The sequence below is a fragment of the Procambarus clarkii genome, chromosome 20 (assembly GCF_040958095.1).
Source record: "Procambarus clarkii isolate CNS0578487 chromosome 20, FALCON_Pclarkii_2.0, whole genome shotgun sequence".
Classification (NCBI taxonomy): domain Eukaryota; kingdom Metazoa; phylum Arthropoda; class Malacostraca; order Decapoda; family Cambaridae; genus Procambarus; species Procambarus clarkii.
The window spans coordinates 15,535,511-15,561,383 of record NC_091169.1 but is presented as its reverse complement, the minus strand read 5'-3'; the positions used below and the strand labels follow the sequence as shown (position 1 = coordinate 15,561,383).

The following is a 25,873-nucleotide window of genomic DNA, read 5'->3' as shown; positions in this document are numbered from 1 at the left end:
GAGTGAGGGTGTGGGGGAGGCAGGAAGTGAGGGTGTGGGGGGTGGCAGGAAGTGAGGGTGTGGGGGGTGGCAGGAAGTGAGGGTGTGGGGGGTGGCAGGAAGTGAGGGTGTGGGGGGTGGCAGGAAGTGAGGGTGTGGGGGGAGGCAGGAAGTGAGGGTGTGGGGGAGGCAGGAAGTGAGGGTGTGGGGGATAGAGCAGGAGTGAGGGTGTGGGGGATAGAGCAGGAGTGAGGGTGTGGGGGATAGAGCAGGAGTGAGGGTGTGGGGGAGAGTAGCAGTCAGGGTGTGAGGGGGGGAGAGCAGCATTCAAGGTGTGGGGGAGAGCAACAATGAAGGTGTGGGGGAGGGGGGAGAGCTGAAGTGAGAGTGTGGGGAAGAGCTGCAGTGAGGGTGAGGGAGGGGATGATAGAGGTCGGCAGCCTGCTTGCCATGTGAGGGACGCTCCCTGATGCCAAAACAAACCCAATACTGACCTACAGTTCTGTTGACCGCCACACCGGTATATGAGGATCCAGATACCTGTCTCCTAAACCGGTCGTTAGAACCGGCAGATCGGTAAATAAGAGCCCGTTAAATCGAGTGGATACTACCAAAACAGGAGGATGGGCTGCATATGTTTGTGTACGTAAATTAGGATGATTAGACACAGAGTTTAGTGGTTTTTCTTGGGGGGTTGCCCCGGACCATATCAGTTAAGTAGCTTGAAGCTAACCTAACTGATATGTGCTTTATTAGTTTGGGTTCATCAGTAACAGGAGTTCATATTCTGCCATTGACTGGGGCTGTTACCCAGAAAGATTAGCAAATCAAAAGAAACAACTAGCCGGTAAAATTGTGACCTACAGCCAGAAACTCAAACAAAGTAACTACGCCAAAACACTACACGCTGCACCGGACCTGCTCTTGGGAATCCCACCTGATAATGTATTCCTGTGACTTTTCGCTCTAGCTCAGTCACATTACCACACATACTTGCTCTGCAGTACTATGTGGCGTTGTGATGCTCTCATATCTCTCTACTGCTCATTCTGCTCTTGTATGTGTGTACTGCTACTCCAACAGCTGCTCTGTGGTGACTGTGTGCCTCTCTTCTGGCAAAAGGCTATGAGTTAAGCTAAATCTGTTATGTCCTCTGGTCTTTATTTTCTAGAGTGCAAGCACGAATTAGTCCCTCTAATATTTCCTAAGTGTAAATTGTTATGTATTTCTCGCATGCGCTCTAAGAGAATACAGATTTAAAGTTTTTAAGCAGTCATAATAATTTAGATGTTTTATTGAGTGAATTTGGGCAATAAAAAACTTTGCATCAGGCTGTGATTCATATTCCAGGCTGCAAGCAGCTTCATCCAACAACCTGGCAAACCTTAGGCTGACCCCACTAATATCACTTCTTAAGATTTTAGAGGATGAAAAAGAGCAAAGTTACCAGTTTTCTGCCAAAAAATGCAACCCAGGCAACACGTCTTTAGAGAACAAAATTCTTGTTTATGGAACTATTTGATCGCTACTCATAAGAAATATTGCCAGAACAAGTGCTGAACTAGCTGGGCTGTGGAGGATACGTGGGCCTGCAGGCTGTTCCAAGCAACAGCCTGTTGGACAAAGTCATCACAAGTTGAGCCAGGCCAAGCTTGGGGAGTAGAACAACTCCCAAAACCCTCTCCAGGTATGCTCCAGGTAACTACTAATCCCACTCGTTGGTGTAAACCCCCCCCCCCCACCCAGATAAGGGGAAAGGGGCTGGGCCAGCATCTCACCACCACAGTTCTCATCTGATGTGCATGATGGCTGGACATAACCTCTGGCCCTGGTATCCTGTTCTGGATTTTGCTCTGTGTGGCTGTACCAACTTGGTGTGGTGGCCAGGTGTTGTTTGTACTTGGAGCTGCATGTGCCCTGGGTAGCCTTACCTGGGTGCTCCGTAAGTACTACCCTTGCATGTCAGGGTTAACTTTCTTGGGCGTTCGGGACACGCTCTCCGTTTAGGACTTCGTCGCTTGACAGGGTCTTCGTCCTTGGGGTAAGTTAGTGGTCTGAGGCTTTCCGTATTGCCCTGGGTATGGGAGTGTTATTGACTGGGGGGGTGGAGGAGCTGTAGCTGGCTCAGTCTGCTATTACCTATTCTACGGCCGATGTTTCTCTCTGGCTGCTAGTTTGCTGGGGTTGTTGTTTCAGGGGGCTTGTTCTTTTTAATTTTGTATTTTTCCCTCTTTTGAAGGAGGTCTGCTTAGCGGCTTATTAGGCCAGCCTAGGTTGTGTTGGCTCTCATCTGTTGCCTGCGAGGTTTCACCACTGCTACTGGAAGTCAGTTTGCCTATTTACAAACAGGGAGTCTACAGGCTTAGCTGGCCACAGTGCCTGGGTTACTCATAGGGCTGACGTACCCTGTGGGCCCTGAAAATCCCTTGTGGGCTTGGTTGGTAACATGGATCTGTCCGAGTCCACTCTCGCTTTGTGTCATATTGTTGGTTGTTTGTCGCCCCTGCCTTGGGGTGACGATCACGTTTTCTGCCTCCACCACGCTGCCTGTTGAGTGGATGACACCTTCGACCCGGAGTCTTGCAGGAAGTGTTCTCCGCTTGTGCTTTCATTTACACATTCCTTGTATGCGGATGAGAGGTTTCAGGCTGCAGCAGTGTTGCAAGCTTGCTTCTCCTCCCTGCAACATGCCAGGTTGGTTGCCCGGTTGGAGGCCCCAAAGCTGTCCCATTTGGGTTTTAGGGATCAGGATTTGGGGGCATTGGTCACTTTGACCTTGGTTCCGTCTGTGCCTCTGCTTCCCTTCCAGGTGGACATGGTTCGGGTTTGCATTCAGGATGTGTCCAATGTTCTGGTAGATGGCATGTCCTGGTTAATTCCTCTTTCCACGGATGTCTGGCTGCCTTGAGGTGGACTCCTTTATGTTGGTGTGGTCTCAGCGTCTTCCATTGTACATTGCGCTGTTCTCCAACTGTGAGGCCGTCGCAGTAGATGCTTTTTGGTAGGACTGGTTGAGGTGGGGGTTTCTGTAACTCATTCTCAGTAGAGGATTCTTGCCCTGGCTCCATGGTGCCTGGCCCACCCTTGGTTTCAGGTGCTGCTTGGTCGGTGTCCTAACCCGGGCGTCTTTTCGCTGTTCCGCCTCTTATCAGCAGATCGGCCAGTGACGTACCTTGCTGGTTCGCTTTGCTGCTCTACACTTCACGTCTCGTCTTCTGATGTGGGTGTATCGACATTTCTCTAGTGTTTAGGTGACTTCTTTGATGGTGTCCCCACCTGCACTCTTCTTCGAAGCGACAGGATGAATTCTCTTAGCGGTCTTTCTGTCTATTCATTTCTCTTTGTAGGTTTTTGGCGAGTTCGGACCAGGTTGTCCTGTCCTTTCTCTTGGCTTTTTCTGGACCGGCATCTCATGCCGAATACTGTCGCTTACTGTCGCGCTGCATTAGCGGAGCCGCTCCAGCTTGCGTTCAGGTTGGATGTTACTTCCGCTCTGTTTCGCAAGTTTTCACATGGATTTTTCACCTCAGTGCTGTTCTTGCGCCACCTGAGCCTTCCTGGACCTAGATTCAGGAAGCTCTGTGTATTTCTTCGTAAGTGGGTTTGCTACAAAGGTTCCTAAGTGTGGCCTAAGAAGATGCTTAGGTGCAATTCAATAACGTCCACTTAGGAAGAAATTTGTTGGTTCACCTGCGCGCTGATAGAGGTCACTACTGTGTTTTGTTTGGCCAATCAGAGAGCAGCAACATTTTTCATATTGAAGATTTAGTGCTGGCTTATCGGAGCTCTACTGCCTCCTATTTACGTCGAATTTTCGTATAAAATTAGTATATTTCGAAGTAAAACAATGTTTTTTCAACTTCTACAGCCAGCACTGACATTGTGTTAAACAAATATGTTACATTTGTTGTTTACCTACGTAATTCTAAGAGATACTGTGTAGCTGTCCTTGTTGCTCGGAAGATGCGCTGACAATTATTGTATATATTTACTGAATTTACCCAAGGGCCAATAACTATCTAGTGGCCTCGAAGAGGACAGAAAGCCGGCAGCTTGTTAAAGGGCCCGCCAATTGTCTTAATGATATTTTTTAGCTGGAATTTGGCATTTACGGCTTCAGCGGGTAGGCAGTTCCATGGGTTTATAGCCCTCTTGGTGGAAAAAAACATCTATTTTCAGTCCTACTTGAGAGAACATATTCTCCAACACTATATCTGTGATTACCCTGTTATCAGTGACTTCATACCAAATGGTATGAGGTATTTTGAGCTCTGTAATTACTTCATACACTCAGGAATATTGGAAGATATTCTTGTGCTGCACCCAGATTTTGCCAGTGGAGGCTAATAGATCAGCATTAAGTATTTTGTTCTCTCCTAATTCCATGTATGACTGGCCATCCTGTGAGGTGAGGATGTTGGATGAGCTTGTAGCTGGTTTTTGATCTACACTGTGTGGTCCTTTATACAGAATAGGGAAGCAGCACATTGCTGTGTATACCTAAACATGTTTAAAAATACATTGTTTGAGAGGAGTCTTGTAGAAACTGGTAAGAGTAATTATAATATAATGTTTCCATGATTCAGTGCTTACCTCTTGTGAAAATCGCGAAGAGTTGTTTAGTCAGAGTTGACTTGTTTTCTGGGGGGAGCCCCGTCGGCTCCCCGGAGCTTTACCGGCTGATATGCTAATGTCAGACTTTGGCATCAATCATGTGTATGGAGTTCTAGGGTCTACCGGGGACCACGGCCAGAACCTGGCCCCCTCAGAGAGGCAAAGGGAGCAATGGCCTATAGAAACCCCCGTGTGGTTGGAAGCATTCTATGTCTGCCATCGACCGGGTCAAGCATCCAGAAAGGTAAGCATTCCAAAACAAACCCCTATTCTGGTGAAAATTGCTACCTAAAGCCGAACTAGTGGATAGAACTCTTCAACAGAAAACAAGGAAACTAGTATGACGTCATACGTCACCGCGCCGCTGTCTGCGCAGCTCCCCCCTCCCTGGGAGGGGGAAGGGGGAGCCCCAGACCTCCCACGCCGGCTATCCACCCATCAGTTCTTCGGCTGATGCTATAGGCAACGGTTATGTGCTCCGGCTCCAGTGGTTGTTTCAGTACTGTACCTAGAGTGTGGTGTCTGTTTTCTAGGTGGTGCGTGAGCCGGGAGTGATTCTCCAGTACTCTGGCTGCATGCGCCTAGGGTTCCCTTCCCTAGGTGCCCTGTAAGTACTGCCCTTGGGGCTTGGGGCCACCTTCCACAAATTCCTTGGGTCCTGCCCCTGCTTGGCCGTTTACTGCTTGGTTTTCGGCCGCTCTTTGTGTGCTCGGGTGTTCTGTCTCCCTTGTTCGCCTTAGAGTAAGGGGCAGATTTTGCACTGGTGGGGCGCAGGGTACTGTGCAGCTTGTCTTTACCAATCATAGCGGCCGGCTCTGTTCCGCTTGGGTACGCTGTCCTCTTGCGGGGTTTTCTTTTTCTTTTTGTTTATCTACCTGGTGGGGGGGTCTGCCTTCGTTCTTGCCCCTTGTGTCCCTTGTGTTCTGAGTATTTTCTGGAGGTACTCCCTGCTAGGTCCCCGTGAGTGTACACGTCCCGGGGGTTCAGCTCTTAGAAAGTTGTTTGGTAGCTTTGGGTGCCGGTTAGCAGTACCCTGCCTGGGATTACCTGAGCGCGAGTCCTCTTATAGTAAACGCTTGGGACCCTGGGAAACCCCTGGGGGTGCGCAGGTCCGATGGATGTGACCCCAGAGTCCCCCCTCACTTCCAGCGAGTTTGAGGGTTGCTCTCACCCTTTGTCTCTGGGTGACTCTGTCACTCTGTTTTGCCTCTGTCTGCTGCCTGTGGGGTCGGTGACACCTTCGACCCGGAGTCCTGCGAGTTTGGTTGCTCGTTGTGGCTCGGTTACCCAGTTGTGCTAACAAAGAGGGTGCGGGCAGCAGGGGCGTTGCACTTGAGCCTTGGTGGTGGCAACGTTCTCGTGGTTTCCTTCCCGGGAGCCCCGGGGCTGCCCCGTTGTAGTTCGTTTTGGGACTTGGGGGGTGTTGGTTGCTTCGGTTCCATCCACGCCCCCTTGTCTTTCCCCTGGATCACCCTTCCTGCCTGCATCCGGTTCCTTGCCGTCTGTAGGTTCGGGGCGGGGTTTTTGATGGTGTTGAGACTCGGGCAGTCTCGGGGAATTCACCTTCCGGGGTAGTGGCGGGGGCATTTGAGCCTGTTCCTCCAGCTGTGTTGTATGAGTCTGCCAGTGGGCTCCCTTCCTTAGTGTTTTCACGGCTGCCCCGGTTTTCTGGTACGGCCGGGGCTTTGGGGGAACGGCTCGGCCCCAGGGCCTGTCGTGTAGGTTCCCGGGGCTGGGGAGGGGCTGACTTGGGGGGCCTTGGCCCCGTTGGACCCCGTGGGGTTTTTTATCCCCCTCTAGGCGGGGCTTGTGGTTACGCGGAGTGGGGTCTTTCCTCCCCACTCGTCGTACGTGCTGTTGGGCGTCGGCCCCTCCCCGGGCTCAGTTCCTTGGCCTTTGAGTCGGTTGGTTCCATCCTGTGGGTGGATGTTTCCTCCCACCCCTTTTTGGGACGGTGTTTTCGTCATGTTTCCCCGTTCGATGGGGTTCTGCGTGACTTCTGATCTCGGGTGCGCCTGCGCCTTCGTGTGCCTTCGGGAGTAGTGTTAGCTTCTGTGTTCTCGAGGGTACGGGAAGGTTTTTCGCTACTTCCCGCATTATTGTAATATCTGTCGGCTCCTCGTACTTGTCGCCCTGTTGGGCTACTTGTCGCCCTGTTGGGCTACTTGTCGCCCTGTTGGGCTACTTGTCGCCCTGTTGGGCTACTTGTCGCCCTGTTGGGCCACTTGTCACCCTGTTGGGCCACTTGTCGCCCTGTTGGGCCACTTGTCGCCCTGTTGGGCCACTTGTCGCCCTGTTGGGCCACTTGTCGCCCGGTGGGGCCACTTGTCACCCGGTGGGGCCACTTGTCGCCCGGTTGGGCCACTTGTCGCCCGGTTGGGCCACTTGTCGCCCGGTTGGGCCACTTGTCGCCCGGTTGGGCCACTTGTCGCCCGGTTGGGCCACTTGTCGCCCGGTTGGGCCACTTGTCGCCCGGTTGGGCCACTTGTCGCCCGGTTGGGCCACTTGTCGCCCGGTTGGGCCACTTGTCGCCCGGTTGGGCCACTTGTCGCCCGGTTGGGCCACTTGTCGCCCGGTTGGGCCACTTGTCGCCCGGTTGGGCCACTTGTCGCCCGGTTGGGCCACTTGTCGCCCGGTTGGGCCACTTGTCGCCCGGTTGGGCCACTTGTCGCCCGGTTGGGCCACTTGTCGCCCGGTTGGGTTCCTTTTTGGGCTCTTTGCTTCTTTGGCCGGTTTTATTGTTCCTGCTTCCTCTTTTGGCTACTTTTCTCGTGCAGTAGTCCTGGCTGGCGCCTTCCCACAGAGAGGGTGTGCGGTTCGGCCAGCGTGTTATGCGCATGCGCCGTGGAGTTTGTTTTGGTCTGGGCGGTGTTTCAGTGCTGGTGTTTTGCGCCCTTTTTGCTACAGTGCTTCGCCTCTCGTTCTTCTCCCTGGCTGCGGTATGTGCCCCTTCGCGCCGGGGGATGTCCTGGTTCCCAGTTGTGGGGAGGACACCGCGGTTTTCCCTGTGTCATGGGTGTGGACCGCCTCCTTCGCCTCTCCCTGCTCTCCTGCGGGTCCGGCAGGGTCCGGTTCTGGCGTCTTCACCTGGCGGTGCTCCCAGGTTCTTCTGGGCACGGTTGAGTCGTGTCAAGTTCGTGCCACTGTTCGCCAGGTGAGTTTCTGCGGTCTGGCGTCTTTTGGCCGGGTGCTGAATGCGGAGTTGTTTATATTCCTGTCTTTATTTAGGTATATTTTTGTACGACTGAGACCGTTCGCACACCAGTGACTGTCCCTTTTTCAACCCTTCCTGTCCCCCTCATGTGCATGTCCAACCCATGCTGGAGTCATTCAGGGGACCCTCCTTTTTTTTAATGTTGTGAGATGTGGGGGTTGTAGGGTTGGTTCTGTACTCACCTGGTAAGGCACCTGGCTGTGCTTGCAGGATTTGAGCTCTGGCTCTTGGGTCCCGCCTATCTGGTAGAACTTGCAGGATAGTACCAGTGGAGTGCAGTGGTGCTATTGGCACATTTGGGGAACACTGTATTACCATCAGAGGTCTGTGCTTGTTACACGATCTACTTGCGAGCATAAACCTTCTTGCTGGTTCGTCCGTGGACTTCCAGGGCGCACTAGCCTGTTTTCGTATGGCAGTTCCGGCCCGTCCTGGTTGTGGGGGTATGTGGGCCGGTGGACTGCTCCTAGCAGCTGCCTGGTGGGCCACCCTCTGGCTGGTCTAGCCTGGCCTTAAGCCGGGCTTGAGGTGTAAAAGAGCTCCCAGTACCTCATCCAGCAGGTATCGAGCGGGGTTTCTCCGCCGTCGGTCGCCTGGTGCAGGTTTCTGGGCCTGCGGGGTTTTGTCGTGTATCCGTTGGCCCTGTCTGGGGTCTGCCTGCTCCGTTCTCTGCCTTTGCAGAAGGGAGTTGCTATTTACATGTTGCATGTTGCAGTGGTGCCTGTTGCTGCTGCTGCACGTGTGCATTGGTACCGTGTTTCACGGTGGCGTGTCCTTGTTCCTGTGTCCGGTTGTGGAGTGGCACTTTGCTGTCGTTTTTGTGCCTGGGGATTGCGTGGGTTTCTTTCTGTCCCTGCCTGATTGTCCACCCCTGGTTGTTATCCTGGGGTTTTTGTGCTTCTGCTCTTTCTTCCTGCCTCCTCTGCAGCAGGGGTGTTCTGCGTGTGTTCTTAGGCGTTTGTCAGCCTGTGTCCTGTGATGTGCTTCTTTGTCTCGGTCTATTGCAGTTGTTTGTACCCCTTGGTTCGGGTACTGTTCTGGCGGCGACCCTTCCGCCTTTGGTTTCCTAGCTTGCCCTGCCGGTTTTTTTTTTTTTTTTGGTCTTGCGATGTCTCGCGTCGGACCCGTCGTTTCTGAACTCCTGGCGGTCTTGCATGCTTTGGGGAGTTTTTCTGTTCGGCAGACGTTCCATCTCCTTGTGCCGCCTGGGTTTCGGTGGTCGCGCCCGAGATCTTCCCGCGGCTCCGCCTTTTCCTGGGCTCGGAGGGGCCTTGTCGAGGCTGCTAATGTTCTGCCTCGCGGTCTCGCCTCCGGTTGGTGGTCGGGTGGCTTCGTGGTAGGTGTCCCACCTGCGTGCTTCTCTTGGCGGCAGTATGGGGTATTTTGGCGGTCCTTCCTTTTCCTGTCCCTTCTTAGGTGGTTGCTCTTGTTAACTTGGTTTACTCTCGGCTTGGTTTTCTGGTGGGGGTTGGGGGCCGTCGTCTTGCCACATACTGTCGCCTCTTTTCGTGCAGCGCGGGCGGAGCCGCTTCAGCTTACTTTCGGTCTTGGTGTTGCTTCTGCACCGTTAGTCAGCTGTCTTGTGCGTCGTTTCACCTCCGGCCTGTTCCTGCGCCGCTTGCACCATCCTGGTCTCTGGTCAGCGTGCTCTGTCTTCTCCTCGGTTGGTAGTGCCCCATCGGTTCCGGTGTGTTTTTTCATCGGCTCTTTCCTTTTGGCCTTTGCCTCTGGGGGTCGAGTCGCTGAGTTTTCTTGCTCCTTCGGTTTTAGCGTTTTGGTTGTTCGGTGGCAGCAGTCTCCATCTTTTCTGGCGCGGGGTGGGGCTGCTGCGTTCTGGAGGGGTCCAGGGTTTGTTGGTGTTTCGTTGGTCGGGCCGGGGGTGTGTCGTTTTTTGTGTTCAGTGGCGGCCCTCCGCTGTTGTTTGCGTGCCACGGCGTTTGGGTCCGGAGCGCGTTTTGCGTTGATCCAGTTCTGTTCTTCCCGGTTCGCGGGTGATAGTGTCCCGGGTGGTCAGCCGTGTTCTTGCGGCTAAGCTGCCTGTGTTCTTCCCTCATGCCTGTGGCATTCGTGGCTTCGCTGCTCTCGCTGCTGTCTGGGCGACGTGGCCTTGCAGTCTTTCGGGCATGGATTTTTGGTGTTCGTGCAGGGGCCTTGCTGCTCGTTGTTCTCGTGTTGTTCCCGGGACTTTTCGGGGCTGTGGCGCCTTGGGTTGGCGTTTGCTGCCGGTTGTCTCGCCTCCTTGGGGGGTGCGTGGTGTCCGCCTCCCGGTTCTGTCCCTTTGACCTTCCTCTGTGGGTAGTTAGCTCCGGGGAGCCGACGGGGCTCCCCCCGGAAAACCAGCGTTGAATGTAATGAAACGCCATTTTCTGGGTGAGACCCGGAGGCTCCCCGGCAACCCTACCTTCCTCCGGTCGGCGGTTTTTCGCGTGTTTTGACATCCAGCCTCAGAACTGATGGGTGGATAGCCGGCGTGGGAGGTCTGGGGCTTCCCCTTCCCCCTCCCTGGGAGGGGAGAGCTGCGCAGACAGCGGCGCAGTGACGTATGATGTCATACTAGTTTCCTTGTTTTCTGTTGAAGAGTTCTATCCACTAGTTCGGCTTTAGGTAGCAATTTTCACCAGAATAGGGGTTTGTTTTGGAATGCTTACCTTTCTGGATGCTTGACCCAGTCGATGGTAGACATAGAATGCTTCCAACCACACGGGGGTTTCTATAGGCCATTGCTCCCCTTGCCTCTCTGAGGGGGCCAGGTTCTGGCCGTGGTCCTCGGTAGGCCCTAGAACTCCATACACATGACTGATGCCAAAGTCTGACATTAGCATATCAGCCGGTAAAGCTCCGGGGAGCCTCCGGGTCTCACCCAGAAAATGGCGTTTCATTACATTCAACGCTGGTTTTTTGTATTGAGGCTGGTACAGTATTTTCTAAATTGATTACATGTACAGTATGTCTAACCATCCTGTGAGATGGGAGTATTAGATAAACTTATAGCTAGTTTTTTATCTACACTGTGTAATATTCCATATAGAATAGGGTAGCAGCACATTGCTGTGTATACCTAATCTTCTTAATAAAAAAAATCAGTAATAAAGATTTTAAATTATAGTTTGCATTATTATAAATGCAGTACTGCATTATCCTTATTAAATCATGTTGACCATGGATCATTAAGATCTCATGTTGATTTTGTAATAATCATATTTCTTTTGAACTGCTAATCCATGCTAATCATTCATTAAATTGTGCATTATGTCTCAATTTTTCACTTCCTTGGATATACTGTACAGTACAAAAAGATAGGATAAAAATAAACCAGTAATATTTCTTTCATTATATTTTTCATTTAAATAACTGCATCAATATTTTTACAGCTGACAGGGTTTGTTTTACCATACAGGTGCATTATTTGTTAAAACAAAATTTGGTTTATTGTTACACACAATGGTGCTACATAGCCTTCCCAGCTTGGTGCCTTCTTTTAATACTTACTGATTAAAAAATAAATAATAAATACATTTTATTCAGGAAAAGTACATACAGTTGATTTACAAACATAATGTTGGATTTATAGACAGAGCTAGTACATACAATACCTAAAGCCACTAATACTCATAGCATTTCGGGCAAGGTGTGGGGGAAAAAACACAGACTAAAACTTAATAGTAATCGGGATTAGGTATAAATTGTGTTGAAAGAAGGAATACAAAATACAAAAAGGGGGGTTAACATAGCATAAATCAGCAATTGCACATGTTGGTGAACAGCTTTGTTTAAAAAATAGCAAGACATGGGTTGACATTTAGGAGGTAAGTTAGGTTACATGGAGTTAATTAGGCAGTACTTGGTTTAACTCTTAACCCTTAACATGCTCGGGGTTTAACCCTTAAACTGCGCATGGCGTATATATACGCCCTGAGTAACATGTCCCATGGTGCGCATGGCGTATATATACGCCATAGGGTGCCAGGCCTCATTCAAATGGCCCACGGCTACACGGGGTTCACAGTAGCTTCCTCAGGGCTCTTGTAAACAGATGCCATTTTAAAAAAAAATCGTGGGCAATATTCTCAGGTGTGAGAAGCACAGTACTGTTGGAGCAACCAAGGCCGGCACACGCAGCATGAGCGAACAGCATTGCTGTTCAGCTTGTGACCACAGCATCGCCGAAAAATGTCAAAATAAATATATAATTGTTATTATTTAGCGATGACAATATTACAGATGACCCATGACTGTGATATAAATAACCAGGGTTGTGATAATAGCAGGATTGTTGTAATAATTAGCGCTGTGGGAGGAGTGATGCTGAGAGACGGAGGGAGACAGCATCGTTTACTGACTGTGTGGCTAGCTGTTATTGTTTGCATTCACCATACCAGGTCAGTGGTTCTCTATGGTGAACACAAATGTAGATACTTATATATAATGGGTGTATTAGTGTAATAACAGCAAAAGGATTATGCTGGGAGGAGCCATATGGGTGGCGGAGGTGACGTCGTCTGCACGATTTGTCTAGCTGTTTAGAGGGTGGCCACTATGTTCTTTGGGCGCACTACAAGCTTAGGTGTACAGTTACGGTGCATAAAACATGTAGATATTTATATATAATATGTGTATATAGGGTAATAACACTGCAAAAGGTATTGTTGGGGGAGAAAGTTTAGTGCGTGTGACCTTGAAAGAGTGAGGGAGCCGCAGGGGTTCATTTTATGGCCAAACCTTTTTGTCATATACATCAATGACATAGATGAGAATATTACAAACCACATCATCAAATTTGTGATAACACAAAATTTATGGCAAAGTGGGAAATGATAATGATGTTGTAGCCTTATAAAGAGAGCTACATGAACTCCACAAATGGTCAGAAAACTGACAAATGCTTTTTAATATTGACAAATGCAAGACCCTTCATGTGGGACACAACAACCCGCACCACAACTACCAAATTAATAACATTACAACAGATTGATGAGGAAAAAGACCTAGGAGTCAAAATCCACCACTCAACGAAAGTTGCACAACAGATAAGAACAGCAGTTAAAAAAGCTAACCAAACACTTGGAATAATCAAGTTGTGATGGTGTTCCCCCCTTATATTTCTCCCACGCCTGCTGTAAGAGTCATAGCCACTTTACCTGAGCGTTCTCTACGTCGCGGGCATCAGTTTGATATATGTGGGAGAGTGTAGTGTTCTCGCGTTGGCGAGAAATTCGTAAAAGAAGAGTATTTTGGCCTGTGGTATAGGCCCTTTAGGACGCCATATGGCGCTGGCCCCTCCGTTTTGCCGCCAAAACTGTGTGACGTCAGTGGCACCAGATTGGTCACTGACAGTGACGTGGCACAGGGAGCCAATGAAAACCGCCCCTGGCAAGTATGATGTCACGAAGGCAGGGGGGGGTCCGGTCATCGCGCCACTTTGGCGCCACCAGTCTGAGATAGCATGCCAAGGAGGTCGGACGTGCGCTGGGGGATCCTGTCAGTTTGACAGTTTACCCCATCTCCAAAGGATTTACGCATCATCAGCGGTCTGCCAGCACCTGTGGGGTCTTCCTTCGTTCATGTGTTGGACCAGAGAGGGAATTGACGGAATATTGAGCAACAAGTGCTCCAGGGACAGGTGTTGTGCAAGAGTGGAGTTTAGGCAGTGACGTCTGGGACATCTGATAGCTTCACAGTGATGACGTAGTGGCTGGGCCAATCCTCCGTGAGGGGACCAGTCTGACACGACACGTCAAGGTGGACAGATGTGCGAAGGTTGGTCCTGTCAGATTTGACAATTGTACCCCGCTCCCGTGGATTTTATGCATCACCCGTAGTCTGCAAGTACGCTGTGAGGTCTTCCCTTGTTCATTTGTTGGACTGAAGAGGGAATCGACGGAATATTGAGCAACAAGTGCTCCAGGGACAGGTGCTGTGCAGGAAGTGAAGTCTAGACAGTGACGTCTGGGGCGTATGATAGCTTCACAGTGACGACGTAGCGGCTGGGCCAATCCACCGGGAAGCAGTGAAAGAAGAAAACTAATTGGGAATCAGGACGACTGCAGCCGAGAAGTAGGTTGGTAGCCGTAGTTGTGAGGAGAAGTCGACGGCCGGGAGACCGACTCCAACCCTGCAAGACGTTGTGGAGGAGCACGGACCTGTGGAGGACAGAGCACGGTGACGACGCGTTTATTTTGGGACGTTGATTGAGTTCCTGGAGAACGCATCAGTGTGTGTGTGGGGGCGTTCCCTACAACGAGGCGAGAGCCGGGACCAGGAGCTACAATTCAACTCTCACCGGAGGGCGAGTCCACATCAGTGAGGTGGAAGTAGGTGATTCTAGTTTCCCTCCCAATCCCCCTTTAGTCAGCTATATATTTAGCCAGAGTATCTTTCATGTCGTGAGCAAGGCTCACCTATGTCTATGTCACAGTAAGGCACAGTTGTGCAGAGTAAGGCTGTACAGAGCTCTCACGATATTTATATATGTGGTGTGTGCAGGCACCTGGAATTATTGAGGAATGTATTGTGTCGTTGATGATTTCTTTCATGTGACATTAATATGATAACTTATGCCAGAGAATATATATATAAGTGTACCAGTTATTGGTGTTAGGCTGTGTGCCCAGTATTTATCTTATTATTATTGACATTAATGAATTTATCTCTATATATGTACATGTTGGTGTGATGAATAACATTTCCATGTGTGCAGTGATTGTGTTATCGCCTTCGAGGGGAATTACTGAATCCAAGGACAATACCGTGGTTAATTGCATTCATTGTAATTATTATGAAATACAGTGTATCGCGCCATTATAGTGAAATATGTTAAATGCTGTAGAAATGAGTTATTGAACTTGAGATCAGTGTGGTGATTCATTGTGTTTTATTGCCATTATAGAAATATTGTGTTGATGACAAATATAGTGATTCCTGCGAATTTAAAGAAACAAAGCGCATAGCGCCAGGAAGACAAGTACAGGAGCATTCACACGGTGAGAGGGGGGGGGGGCCGCTCAGCTGATTATGACATTGACGGGAGAGGGAGAGTGTTACCCTCTAGGTGAGCCCCAGTTTTATGAAGAGTGAGTGACTTTCTGCACGGATATAATACCTTGAAGTTTTTAAGTAAAATACAAAATACCTTTGCATTTATGTTATCTCTCCATATATCTTGTTGCTATAGAACAGATCCAAAGAGTGAGAGTATTAGAGACATATTCCTGCCTGAGACCAGATTTAATGAGTGCGCTCTGCCATTAGTACCACAATTCCACAATACCACTGACGTGTTACTGGACACGGGAAACACCAGTTGACAACCTTGTAGTTAGTAGTAGAGCCTTTGTCGGGGCGGGCACACGGTTGGGATAGAGCAAACTGTGTTCCCACTCATTCTTTGGCTATAAGGTTGGCTGGGGATCGACTGGGATACTCTTCTGGCGAACAGTGGCACTGCGAGGATTGAGTGAAGACCCGCAGGGCTACGGTGAGTAACAGTTATCGCTAATACTACTGGGTGGTGTCCATGTAGAGTGTCCTTCACCCTAACTGGGTGAAGGACTATGTCCTCTCCTACTTTCCGGATCACCTGGCCTCTCCAGATCTATAGCTTTTTAGAGGTGCTCTTGAAGCCTACATACAAGCCTTCACCTCAACTGACCAACTACCAGGTTGGGAAGAGGTATTAACTGTAAAAAAGTTGTTTGTTTCTGGGGGGAGCCCCGTCGGCTCCCCGGAGCTATCCCAGGCTGATATGCTAATGTCAGACTTTGGCATCAGTCATGTGTATGGAGTTCTTAGGCCTACCGGGGACCACGGCCAGAACCGGGCCCCCTCAGAGAGGCAAGGGGAGCAATGGCCTATAGAAGCCCCCGTGTAGTTGGAAGCATTCTATGTCTGCCATCGACCGGAACAGGCACCCAGACAGGTAAGCGCCCCAAAACAAACCCCTATTCTGGTTAAAATTGCTACCTAAAACCGAACTAGTGGATAGAACTTCCCAACCGAAAACAAGCAAACTAGTGTGACGTCACACACTGCCGCGCCGCTGTCTGCGCAGCTCCCCCCTCCCCGGGAGGGGGAAGGGGGAGCCCCAGAACCCCCGCGCCGGCTACCCACACCTCAGTTCTTGAGGCTGATGCTATAGGCGATGGTCGTGTGCTCTGGCTCCGGTGTCGCTACTGCACTGTGCTTTGCGTGTGGTGTTAGTTTTGTGGGTGCGAGAGCCAGGAGTTATCTTCAGTACTCGGGCTGCATGCGCCTAGGGCTGCCTTCCCTAGGTGCCCTGTAAGTACTGCCCTTGGGGCTTGGGGCCACCTTCCACAGGCTCCTCGGGGTCTGCCTTTGCTGGTCCGTTTTACCTTTCGGTTTTTCGGCCGCCTGTTGGGCTCTTGGGTGTTCTGTTCTCCCTTGTTACCGGCAGGTAAGAGGCAGTTTGCACTGGTAGGGGCGCAGGGTGCTGCTCAGCTTGTATTTCCCGACATCGCGGCCGGCTCTGTTCCTTGGGGTTCGCTGTCCTCTTGCGGGGTTTTGTTTTTCTTTTTGTTTTTGCCTGGTGGGGGGTTCCGTCATTTTATTCAGTTTGTTTTTGCCCTTCCACTGTTCTCCTCAGTGGCGCCCCCTGCTAGGTCCCCGTGAGTGTACACGTCCCTGGGGTTCAGCTTTAGAAGTTTGCTTGGTAGTTTTGGGCGCCGGTTTGCAGCACCCTGCCTGGGACTACCTGAGCGCGAGTCCTCTTAAAGTAAACGCTCAGGACCCTGGGAATCCCCTAGGGAGCGCGTGGGTCCGATGGATGTGACCCCGGAGTCCCCACTCGCTGTGTGCGAGTTTGAGGGTTGCTCGGTCCCCTTGTCTCAGGGTGACCCTCATTGTTTTTGCCTCTGCCACGCTGCCTGTTGGGTCGGTGATACTTTCGACCCTGAGTCCTGTGAGTGTTGCTGCTTGCTTGTGACTCAATTTACCCAATCCTCTGATGATTGTATTCGGGTACAGGGGGCACGTGCGTTGCAGTCTAGGTTTCGTCTGTTGCAACGTGCTCGGTTGGTTGCTTCCCCGGATGCCCCGGGGCTGCCCCGCTTTGCTTTTCGAGACCCGGACTTGGGGGTGGGGGTCGCTTCGATCCTGGTTCAGTCTGCACCTCCTCGTCCTTCCCCTTCTGTTCGTTCTGGTCCCCCGCCCCTGCTTCCGGCCCCGAAGCGTCTGAGGGTTTCGGGGTCGGAGCAGGGGTTACTTGATCTCGAGACTCGGGCAGCTTCGGGGGTTGCCCCTTCCGGGGGGGCGGCAGAGGCATTCGAGTCTTGTCTCCCGGCCGAAGCTTCAGGGTCTGACCAGTGGGCCCCCCTTCCTCCAGCTTTTCCGGCTGCTCCGTCCTTGTCCTGTGGGGTCGGGGCTTGGGGAGAGGACTCGGCCTCGGGTCCTGTGGTGACGGACCTCGAGGCTGGGGAGGGGCTGACTTGGGGGCCTTGGGCCCCGCTGGACCCCGCCTGGGTTTTTCTTCCCACTGAGCGGGGCTTATTGTTACAAGGAGTGGGGTTTTCTTTTCCCCCCTCTGCGTACGAGTTGGATTTGGTGTCGGCCCCTCCCCGGGTTCGGTTCCGTGTTCCCCCGGGTACGTCGGTTCCGTCCTTCCGGAGGTTTTCGGCTTATCGCATCCAACCTGGTGTGGTGCGAGCGGCCTTTGCAGCTTACCTCCTGCGTGACCCGGATTATGCCTCGGAAATGGATCCGTCCACGTTCAGGTTTGGGACTTCGTTCCCTTTCTGGCTCCGTTACGAGGTTCCGGAGTCGTCCTGGCTAGCAGACTGCCCCTTGTTTGGTCTGGATTCCTGGCATTCCTTCTGTCGTTCCCGCACGCTGGAGTGGCGGGAAGCTTCCACGGTGCTTCAGGTTTTCCTGGGGGGTGAACTTGAGTACCTGAATGAGTGCTTGTTTGCCCCTGCCCTTCCCCGCGATGTGGGCGTTATTCAGCTCCATGTGCAGGTTCCCTCCCTTTCGGCGGCGCTCGTGGCGGAGGACTTGCGCGCCCGGGGCCTTTTGTGTTCGGCCTTGCGGTTCTTTTCCCTCCTGGAGCTGTCTTCGGATTGGCTCGTGGAGGATGTGGGGACGCTTGGGTCCGTCCCGGGGTCCGGCACCTTGTCCTCGGCTGCGCGTTCGTCGGCTGCCTTGTTGAAGCTGTTCACGCCGATTTTGCGGGATGCGGTTTCCCTGTTCTATGCTTCCCGTCTCGCGTGTCGGCAGGCGGTGCTGGGTTCCTCCATGGAATCTGCTTGGGCTCTGGCTCTTAGGCGTTCTTCACCTTTTTGTCCTCTCCTGTTTGGGGAGTCGGCCGTGGCGCAGTTTATTCAGGCTGCGTCGGCGGCTTGTCGTCCGATGTCGGACTTGTTGGTTTTCCGGGGGTCCCGGGGTGGGTCTTCCCGGAAAGGTCGTGCCAGGGCTCGGGGTTCCTCTCGTCGTGGTAGGCCTCTGGTGTCAGGTTTGGGGTTGGCTCCTCCTGCGGACCCTCCCTCGTCTGGTCGGCGCGGTGTTCGCGCTGTGCGGGGTTCTGGGTCTCGTAAGGGTCGCCGGCCCTTTCGCGGTTTGCCCCCTTGACGGGGCGATGGGGGGGCGGCTTGCGCTGTTCGCCCGCGCCTGGTCCCACGATTCGTGGGCCTTTCGGGTCGTGTCTTGCGGCCTGCGGTGGCGTTGGGTGGCCCCTCCCCCCCTTGGGGGGTCGGGGCTGGCAGGGCAGGCTTCTTCCCCTGCGCTCTGTCGAGTCGTCTTGGAGTGGGTACGCTTGGGCGTCGTCGAAACGACGTCGTCCCTCAGATGGGTTTCCCGTCTGTTTCCGGTTCCGAAACGGGACTGCGCGGACCTGCGGTTCATTCTGGACTTGTCCCGTCTGAACCCCTGGGTTCATTGTCCCTCCTTTCGGATGACTACGCTGTCTCAGGTTCGGCTCCTCTTGGAGCCGGGAGCTTGGATGGTTTCCCTGGACCTCCGGGACGCTTATTGGCATGTCCCGATTCATCCGCGGTTCAGGGACTGGCTCGGTTTTGTAGTGGGGCGTCTGAGTTACCGCTTTCGTTGTCTCCCGTTCGGGTTGAACCTGGCACCTCGCGTGTTCACACGCCTTACACGGGTTGTGGTGGCTCGTTTGCGTCTTCTAGGTGTTCGGGTGTTGGCCTACCTCGACGACTGGCTGGTTTGGGCTCCCAGCCAGTCAGCTTGCTTGCTAGCCAGGGATTTGGTTCTTTCCCAGCTCGCCGGGTTCGGGTTCTTGGTGAACTGGAGGAAGTCCCATCTGGTTCCCTCTCAGGTTCGGACTTGGCTGGGTCTCGTGTGGGACTCTCGAACCGCCTCCTTGTCTCTCTCTCCGGAGTCTCTCCTGCGGCTGCGGTCCCGCCTTCGTCTGTTTCTGGAGGGCCCTCGGGTCACCCGGCGGTTGCTCGAGGGGCTGTGCGGGAGCCTGAACTTCGCGATGGTGGTCTACCCGCCGGGTCGGGTTTGGCTTCGACGGCTGTTCTGATTCCTTCGGGGTTCCCCCTTCCGCCTCTCTCGCGATCGCAGAGTTCGACCCCCGGGGGACTTGCGTCGGTTGCTGCGTCACCGGCTTCCTCTTTGGGTTTTTCGGGGTTCAGTGCCTTGGCGCCTACCCGAGCCCTCGCTCGATGTGTACACGGATGCGTCGTCTCTCGGCTGGGGTTTTGTGACCAGTGCTCACCAGGCCGGCCAGGGGCGTTGGGATCCGTCCTTCCGTCGAGCTCACAGTACGGTGCGGGAGTTCGCGGCAGTGTGGTTTGCTCTGGGGAGGATTCGGGTGGCCCGCGGATCGACGATTCGGCTCCATTCGGACTGCTCTCCGGTGGTTCATTGCCTGAACCGCGGGGGTTCGATGCGGTCCTTGTCTCTTTGGGGTTGGTCGCTTCGGGTGACTCGTCTGCTGAGTTCTCGGGGTTTGGCTCTCCTGGCGGTTCACGTACGGGGCGTGTCCAACGTCTTGGCCGACGCCCTGTCTCGCTTCGTTCCCCTCTCCACGGAGTGGACGGTCGACGACGAGTCCTTCCGTTGGCTTTGCCAGACGTTCGGGCGCCCCGAAGTGGACCTCTTCGCGTCGGCGTGGTCGCGGCGTCTTCCCGTTTATGCGGTGCCCTTCCCCGATTGCGAGGCCGTCGGGGTCGATGCCTTTCGGCTAGACTGGTCGAGGTGGGGGTTCCTGTACCTCTTTCCCCCGGTTCAGCTGTTGCTCCAGGTCCTGACTCGCTTAGAGACTTACTGGGGGAGAGTTGTCCTTCTGGCCCCTTGGTGGCCGGCCCAGCCTTGGTTTCAGGCGCTGGTTGCTCGGTGTCCAAACCCGAGGGTTTTCCCGCGGCTCCGGCTCTTTTAGCAGATCGGGCCGGTACGTCACGTAGCTGGTTCGATCTTCTCCTCGAGTCTTCGCGTATGGTTTTTTTGACTCGAGTCTATCATCATCTCTATGGTGATCAGGTGGCCTCCTTGTTGGTGTCCCACCTGAGGGCTTCTTCTCGGCAGCAGTATGAAGTTTCCTGGCGGTCCTTCCGTTTCTTTTTGCGTCTTCATCGTGTTAGCTCCTTGTCTGTTCGGGTGGTCTTGTCCTTCCTCTTGTGGTTGTTTCAGGACCGTCATCTTATGCCTAACACTGTCGCTTCGTATCGTGCGGCGCTGGCGGAGCCGCTTCAGCTTGCTTTCGGTATCGATGTTACGTCTGCGCCGTTTCGCAAGCTGTCTCGTGCATTGTTTCACCTCCGGCCTGCTCATGCGTCGCCTGAGCCGTCCTGGTCTTTGGACAGAGTGCTCGCTTTCCTTTCATCTCCTCGTTTCGTTGTGGCCCCTTCGGTCCAGGATTGTTTTTCCAAGGCACTTTTCTTGTTGGCTTTGGCCTCTGGGGGTCGGGTAGGGGAGCTTCATGCTCTCCTCCGGCGCAGGGGTTTCTGCTCTTTTGGTCGTGGTGATAGTTTTGTTCGTTTGCAGCCGTCTCCTTCTTTTCTGGCGAAGAATGAGACTGCTGCGTTCCGGAGGGGTCCATGGGTGGTTGATGCTTGGTTGGTCAGGCCGGGGGTGCATCATGTTTTGTGTCCGGTTGCGGCGCTTCGCCGTTATTTGCGCGCCACAGCTTCTGTGTCCGGGGACGCGCTGTCTGTTGATCCGGTTTCCCTTCTTCCCTGTTCGCGGGTTCGGGTCTCTCAGGTCGTCCGCAGGGTTATTAGGTCCAGCCAGCCTGCGGTCTATCCCCGTGCCCATGACGTTCGTAAGTTCGCGGCTCTTGCTGCCGTCTTTGGGAATATGTCTTGGTCTGATATTCGGGCGCGGGGATTTTGGCGGTCGAACAGGGTCCTGGCTGCTCGTTACCTTGTGAATGTCCCTTGGCCTCGTTGGGCCTGTGTTGCTTTGGGTCGGCGGTTGCAGCCAGTTGTCTCGGCTTCGAGTTGAGGGGTGAGCGACGACCGCCTCCCGGGTAAGTCCCTCTTTTTCTGTCTGTGGGTAGTTAGCTCCGGGGAGCCGACGGGGCTCCCCCCAGAAAACCAGCGTTGAATGTAATGAAACGCCATTTTCTGGGTGAGTCCCGGAGGCTCCCCGGCATCCCTCCCTCCCTCCGGTCGGCGGTTTTTCGCGTTTTTGACATCCAGCCTCAAGAACTGAGGTGTGGGTAGCCGGCGCGGGGGGTCTGGGGCTCCCCCTTCCCCCTCCCGGGGAGGGGGGAGCTGCGCAGACAGCGGCGCGGCAGTGTGTGACGTCACACTAGTTTGCTTGTTTTCGGTTGGGGAGTTCTATCCACTAGTTCGGTTTTAGGTAGCAATTTTAACCAGAATAGGGGTTTGTTTTGTTGCGCTTACCTTTCTGGGTGCCTGTTCCGGTCGATGGCAGACATAGAATGCTTCCAACTACACGGGGGCTTCTATAGGCCATTGCTCCCCTTGCTTCTCTGAGGGGGCCCGGTTCTGGCCGTGGTCCCCGGTAGGCCTAAGAACTCCATACACATGACTGATGCCAAAGTCTGACATTAGCATATCAGCCTGGGATAGCTCCGGGGAGCCTCCGGGACTCACCCAGAAAATGGCGTTTCATTACATTCAACGCTGGTTTTTTGGTAATTGTAATTATTGGACCAAGAATCAGTATAGGACTTTGAGGAATATGGTAACTTAGAGATAGGTTATGTAGAATTAACAGATCCATCTCATTATGTGCACATAAGCTAATGAGAGTTTGGAGCAAGTATGTTATATAGTTAACATGCTTCCTACAAGGACATACACAACTGATGTTTCTTGCATAGTAGGGCTGAGGTGCACATACTGATAATGTACTTTCTCTGTGTTCATATTTTTAAATAATAATGTTGCCTAATAGAAATATTCAATTTCAGAATAATTATGAATACCTGGAAGCCAACGAAGTGCTGCTGTTGCAGTTTGCGAACCGGAAGTTTGGTAGTGGGTGCGCTGGCTCTGGTATGTTCTATTTTTTTATTGTAAATACAGTTATAAAAAATCATACCAATTAAATCCTTTATGAAATATGCACCATACTTTTTAAAGTATGCTGGGAAAGCTGGTAACATTAATGAAATACCAACTATGGTATAAGAGTGCTGTTCATGCCCTTGCACCACCCATAGCACTACTATTCAACAAATCTCTTAGTTCCTTACTTTTCCTGATATCCTTAACCCCTGGGGGGCAATCCTGATAATAGCTGACAACACTGCTGTGCCCAAGAAAAAACAAATAAATTATTTATTCTAAAATTTTTAACATGTAAACTGCACAAATTTGGACCTGGACATACTGTATATAAAGTATGTCCTCACTTGAACAAACTATATGGGGCGAAGCTGATTCGTTCCAGTGCGGAATTCGATCCATCCGTCCGGCCCCAACAACCCTCTTCAAATTTTTTTTCTGGGAGGAGCCCCTACAGCTCCCCGAAGCTTACTAGGCTGATAGGCTAATGTGAAACTTTGGCATCAGTAATGTGTATGGAGTTTTTATGGGCCTACCGGGGACCACGAGCCAGAACCTGGCCCCCTCTAGAGAGGCAAGGGGAGCAATGGCCTATAGAAACCCCCGTGTGATTGGAAGCATTCTATGTCTGCCATCAACCGGGTTAGGCACCCAGAAAGGTAGGCGTCCCAAAACAAACCCCTATTCTGGTGAAAATTGCAACCAAAAGCTGAACGAGTGGATAGAACAACCAAAAACAAAAACGAGCAAACTAGTATGTAGTATGATGTCACCTGTCGTCGTGCCGCTGTCTGCGCAGCTCCCCCCTCCCTGGGAGGGGGAAGGGGTAGCCCCAGACCCACCGCGCTGGCGATCCACACCCCAGTTCTTTAGGCTGATGCTATCGGCTTGGTTGTGTGCTCTGGCTCCAGTCTTTTTGCGGCACTGTTCCTTGTGTCTGGCGGCTGTACTCCAGGGTGCGAGAGCCAGGAGTTATTCTTCAGTACTCAGGCTGCATGCGCCTAGGGTTCCCTTCCCTAGGTGCCTTGTAAGTACTGCCCTTGGAGCTTAGGGTTACCTTACACAAGATAGTCGGCGACTTCAACTTGAAATCCATAGACTGGGAAGCATATGAAGCTAGAACAGAGGATTTTTGAACCTGTAGATTTGTAGACCTCATCCTGGAAACATTCTTGTATTAATATGTTAAACAAGCTACAAGGATTAGGGAAGGGGACGTTCCCTCCATGATAGATTTGATATTTACCAGGAAGGAGGAAGAGAGATTTGACGTTCAGTACCTTCCTCCCTTAAAAGTGTAAGGGTAAAAGTAACCATGTCTTTTTGGGAATAAAGTATGCAATGAGTTATAATCTGGAAGAAAATAAGGAGGTTCAAGCAGTTGAAAAACCTTACTTCAGGAGAGGACAATATGGCGACCTTAGAAATTTTTTTAATGAGTATAATTGGGCAGACTTGTTGCTAGGCATGGAAGTAAATGACATGAAGTATGAAATGAAATGAAGTATGTCAAGTTTTGTAAAATACAATGGGGCCTCGACTTACGATGCTAATCCGTTCCCAGAGACGGATCGTAAGTCGAAGCGATTTTTCCCATAAGAAATAGAGGGATTTGAATTAATCCGTTACCCACCCTCCAAAATATTGACATACAAATACATTTTATACTGAATACAATGATTTTTTCTAACTACAATACAGTACCAAAGTTTCACTTACCGTTATGGAGGGCTGTTGATGGCGTATGGAAGATGGTGATGAGGGGGAAGGAGGAGAGTTGTTACTGTTTGGAAGGGAAGTCCCCTTCCATTATCACATCAGGCAATGATGTTTTCTCTGGGGGTACTCTCTCTCCTATGTTTTGCCTGAATACCACTAGGACCTGGTTGTGATTCAGTGCTTGTTTGTCTCACTACAAATTTGTCAAGAGACATTTGTTTTTCCCCTCTTTTTAACGTTAGTCGGTAATAATGCATCACAGTGTCATTGAATAGGTTAAGGCAACGACATACTGCAGCTTGATTTGGGTGAGTTGTTTCAGCAAAGGTTTGCAATTCTTCCCATATTGCACACATTTTCTTAATTTTTGAGGAAGAAACATCCTCTACTGGCACATCCTCCCCTGAAGAAATTTCCTCATCTACCTCTTCTTGCTGCTCCTTTTGAAGGGCTTGGAGTTCTTTGGTGGTCAGTTCTTCGTTGTGTTCTTCCACCAACTCCTCCACATCAGCACCATCCAACTCCAAACCCAATTGCCGACCCAGAGAAACAATTTCCTCAACGAGAGGCACTTCAGGTTCAGGCGCAAACCCCTCAAAGTCTCGTTCTGCAACACATTCAGGCCACAGTTTTCTCCAGCCAGAGATCATGGTTCTTACAGTCACTTCTTGCCAGGCTTTGTCAACAAGTTTTAAAGCACTATAAATGTTAAAATGGTTTTTCCAGACCTCTTTGAGGGTGAGGTTTGTGGCATCCGTCACTTCGACACATCTCCGGAAAAGTGCCCTTTCATAAAGTTTCTTAAAATTGGCAATGATTTTCTGGTCCATAGGCTGAAGTAGAGGAGTGGTGTTGGGAGGAAGGAACTTTATTGTAAGAAACTTAATTTCCTCATCCAATGAATACTCCAAACCTGGAGGATGGGCAGGAGCATTATCGAGGGGAAGCAGGGCCTTGAGTGGCAAACTGTTCTCCTGCAAATATTTTTTGAAGGCAGGGCACACCACCATATTCACCCACTCCGTAAATAATTGCCTAGTCATCCATGCCTTAGCATTACCCTTCCACATCACACACATTTTGTGTTTCTGCACATTATATTTTTTGAAAACCCTTGGATTTTCGGAATGATACACAAGCAAGGGTTTAATTTTCAAATCGCCACTCGCATTACCACACAACACAAGAGTAAACCGATCTTTCATAGGCTTGTGTCCAGGCAATGACTTCTCCTTGGTAATGTATGTTTTCTTTAGCAATCTTTTCCAGAATAGCCCTGTCTCGTCACAATTAAACACTTGTTGTGGTAGGTATGCCTCACTCTGCACAAAATCTTTAAATTCGCCAATGAATCTTTCAGCCGCTGGTTTGTCTGTGCTGGCAGCCTCCCCATGCCTCACAACACTATGAATTCCACTTCATTTTCTAAATTTCTCAAACCATCCCCTGCTCTCCTTAAACTCTTTCACTTCTGCATCACTCGTTCCAGGGGTTTTCTTTAAAAGGTCTTGATGCAATATTCTTGCCTTTTCACAAATGATGGCCTCCGAAACACTATCACCCGCTAACTCCTTGTTGTGTATCCAAATTAATAATAACTGTTCAACATCCTCAAGTGTTTGTGTTCTATGTTTCGTGAGTATTGATACGCCTTTTGCCACTTTAGCACTCATAATGTCCTTTTTCTTAGCAAGTATGGTGGATATCGTTGACTGAGATTTGTTGTACTGCCTAGCCAGTTCACCTACCCGCACACCATCTTCATATTTACGAATGATCTCTTGTTTCTGCTCTATGGTCATTCTTACATGGGATCTCATATGTTGAGCCTTACCACTGACTTTCCTGGGACTCATGGCGCGATAGATATTAATTACTTTAACCCTCAAACTGCGCATAT

General features: G+C 51.5%; 1 protein-coding gene across 2 annotated transcripts in view; it reads left to right on the top strand.

Moving 5' to 3' along the window:
* LOC123755353 (uncharacterized) overlaps window positions 1–25,873 on the top strand; it is a 144,414-nt gene that overhangs the window by 20,082 nt on the left and 98,459 nt on the right. For both annotated transcript variants that reach the window (XM_045737897.2, XM_045737894.2), the window contains exon 2: window positions 22,158–22,242. In XM_045737897.2, coding sequence (XP_045593853.2) covers window positions 22,158–22,242 — 85 coding nt within the window. The remainder of the gene's footprint in view (window positions 1–22,157; window positions 22,243–25,873) is intronic.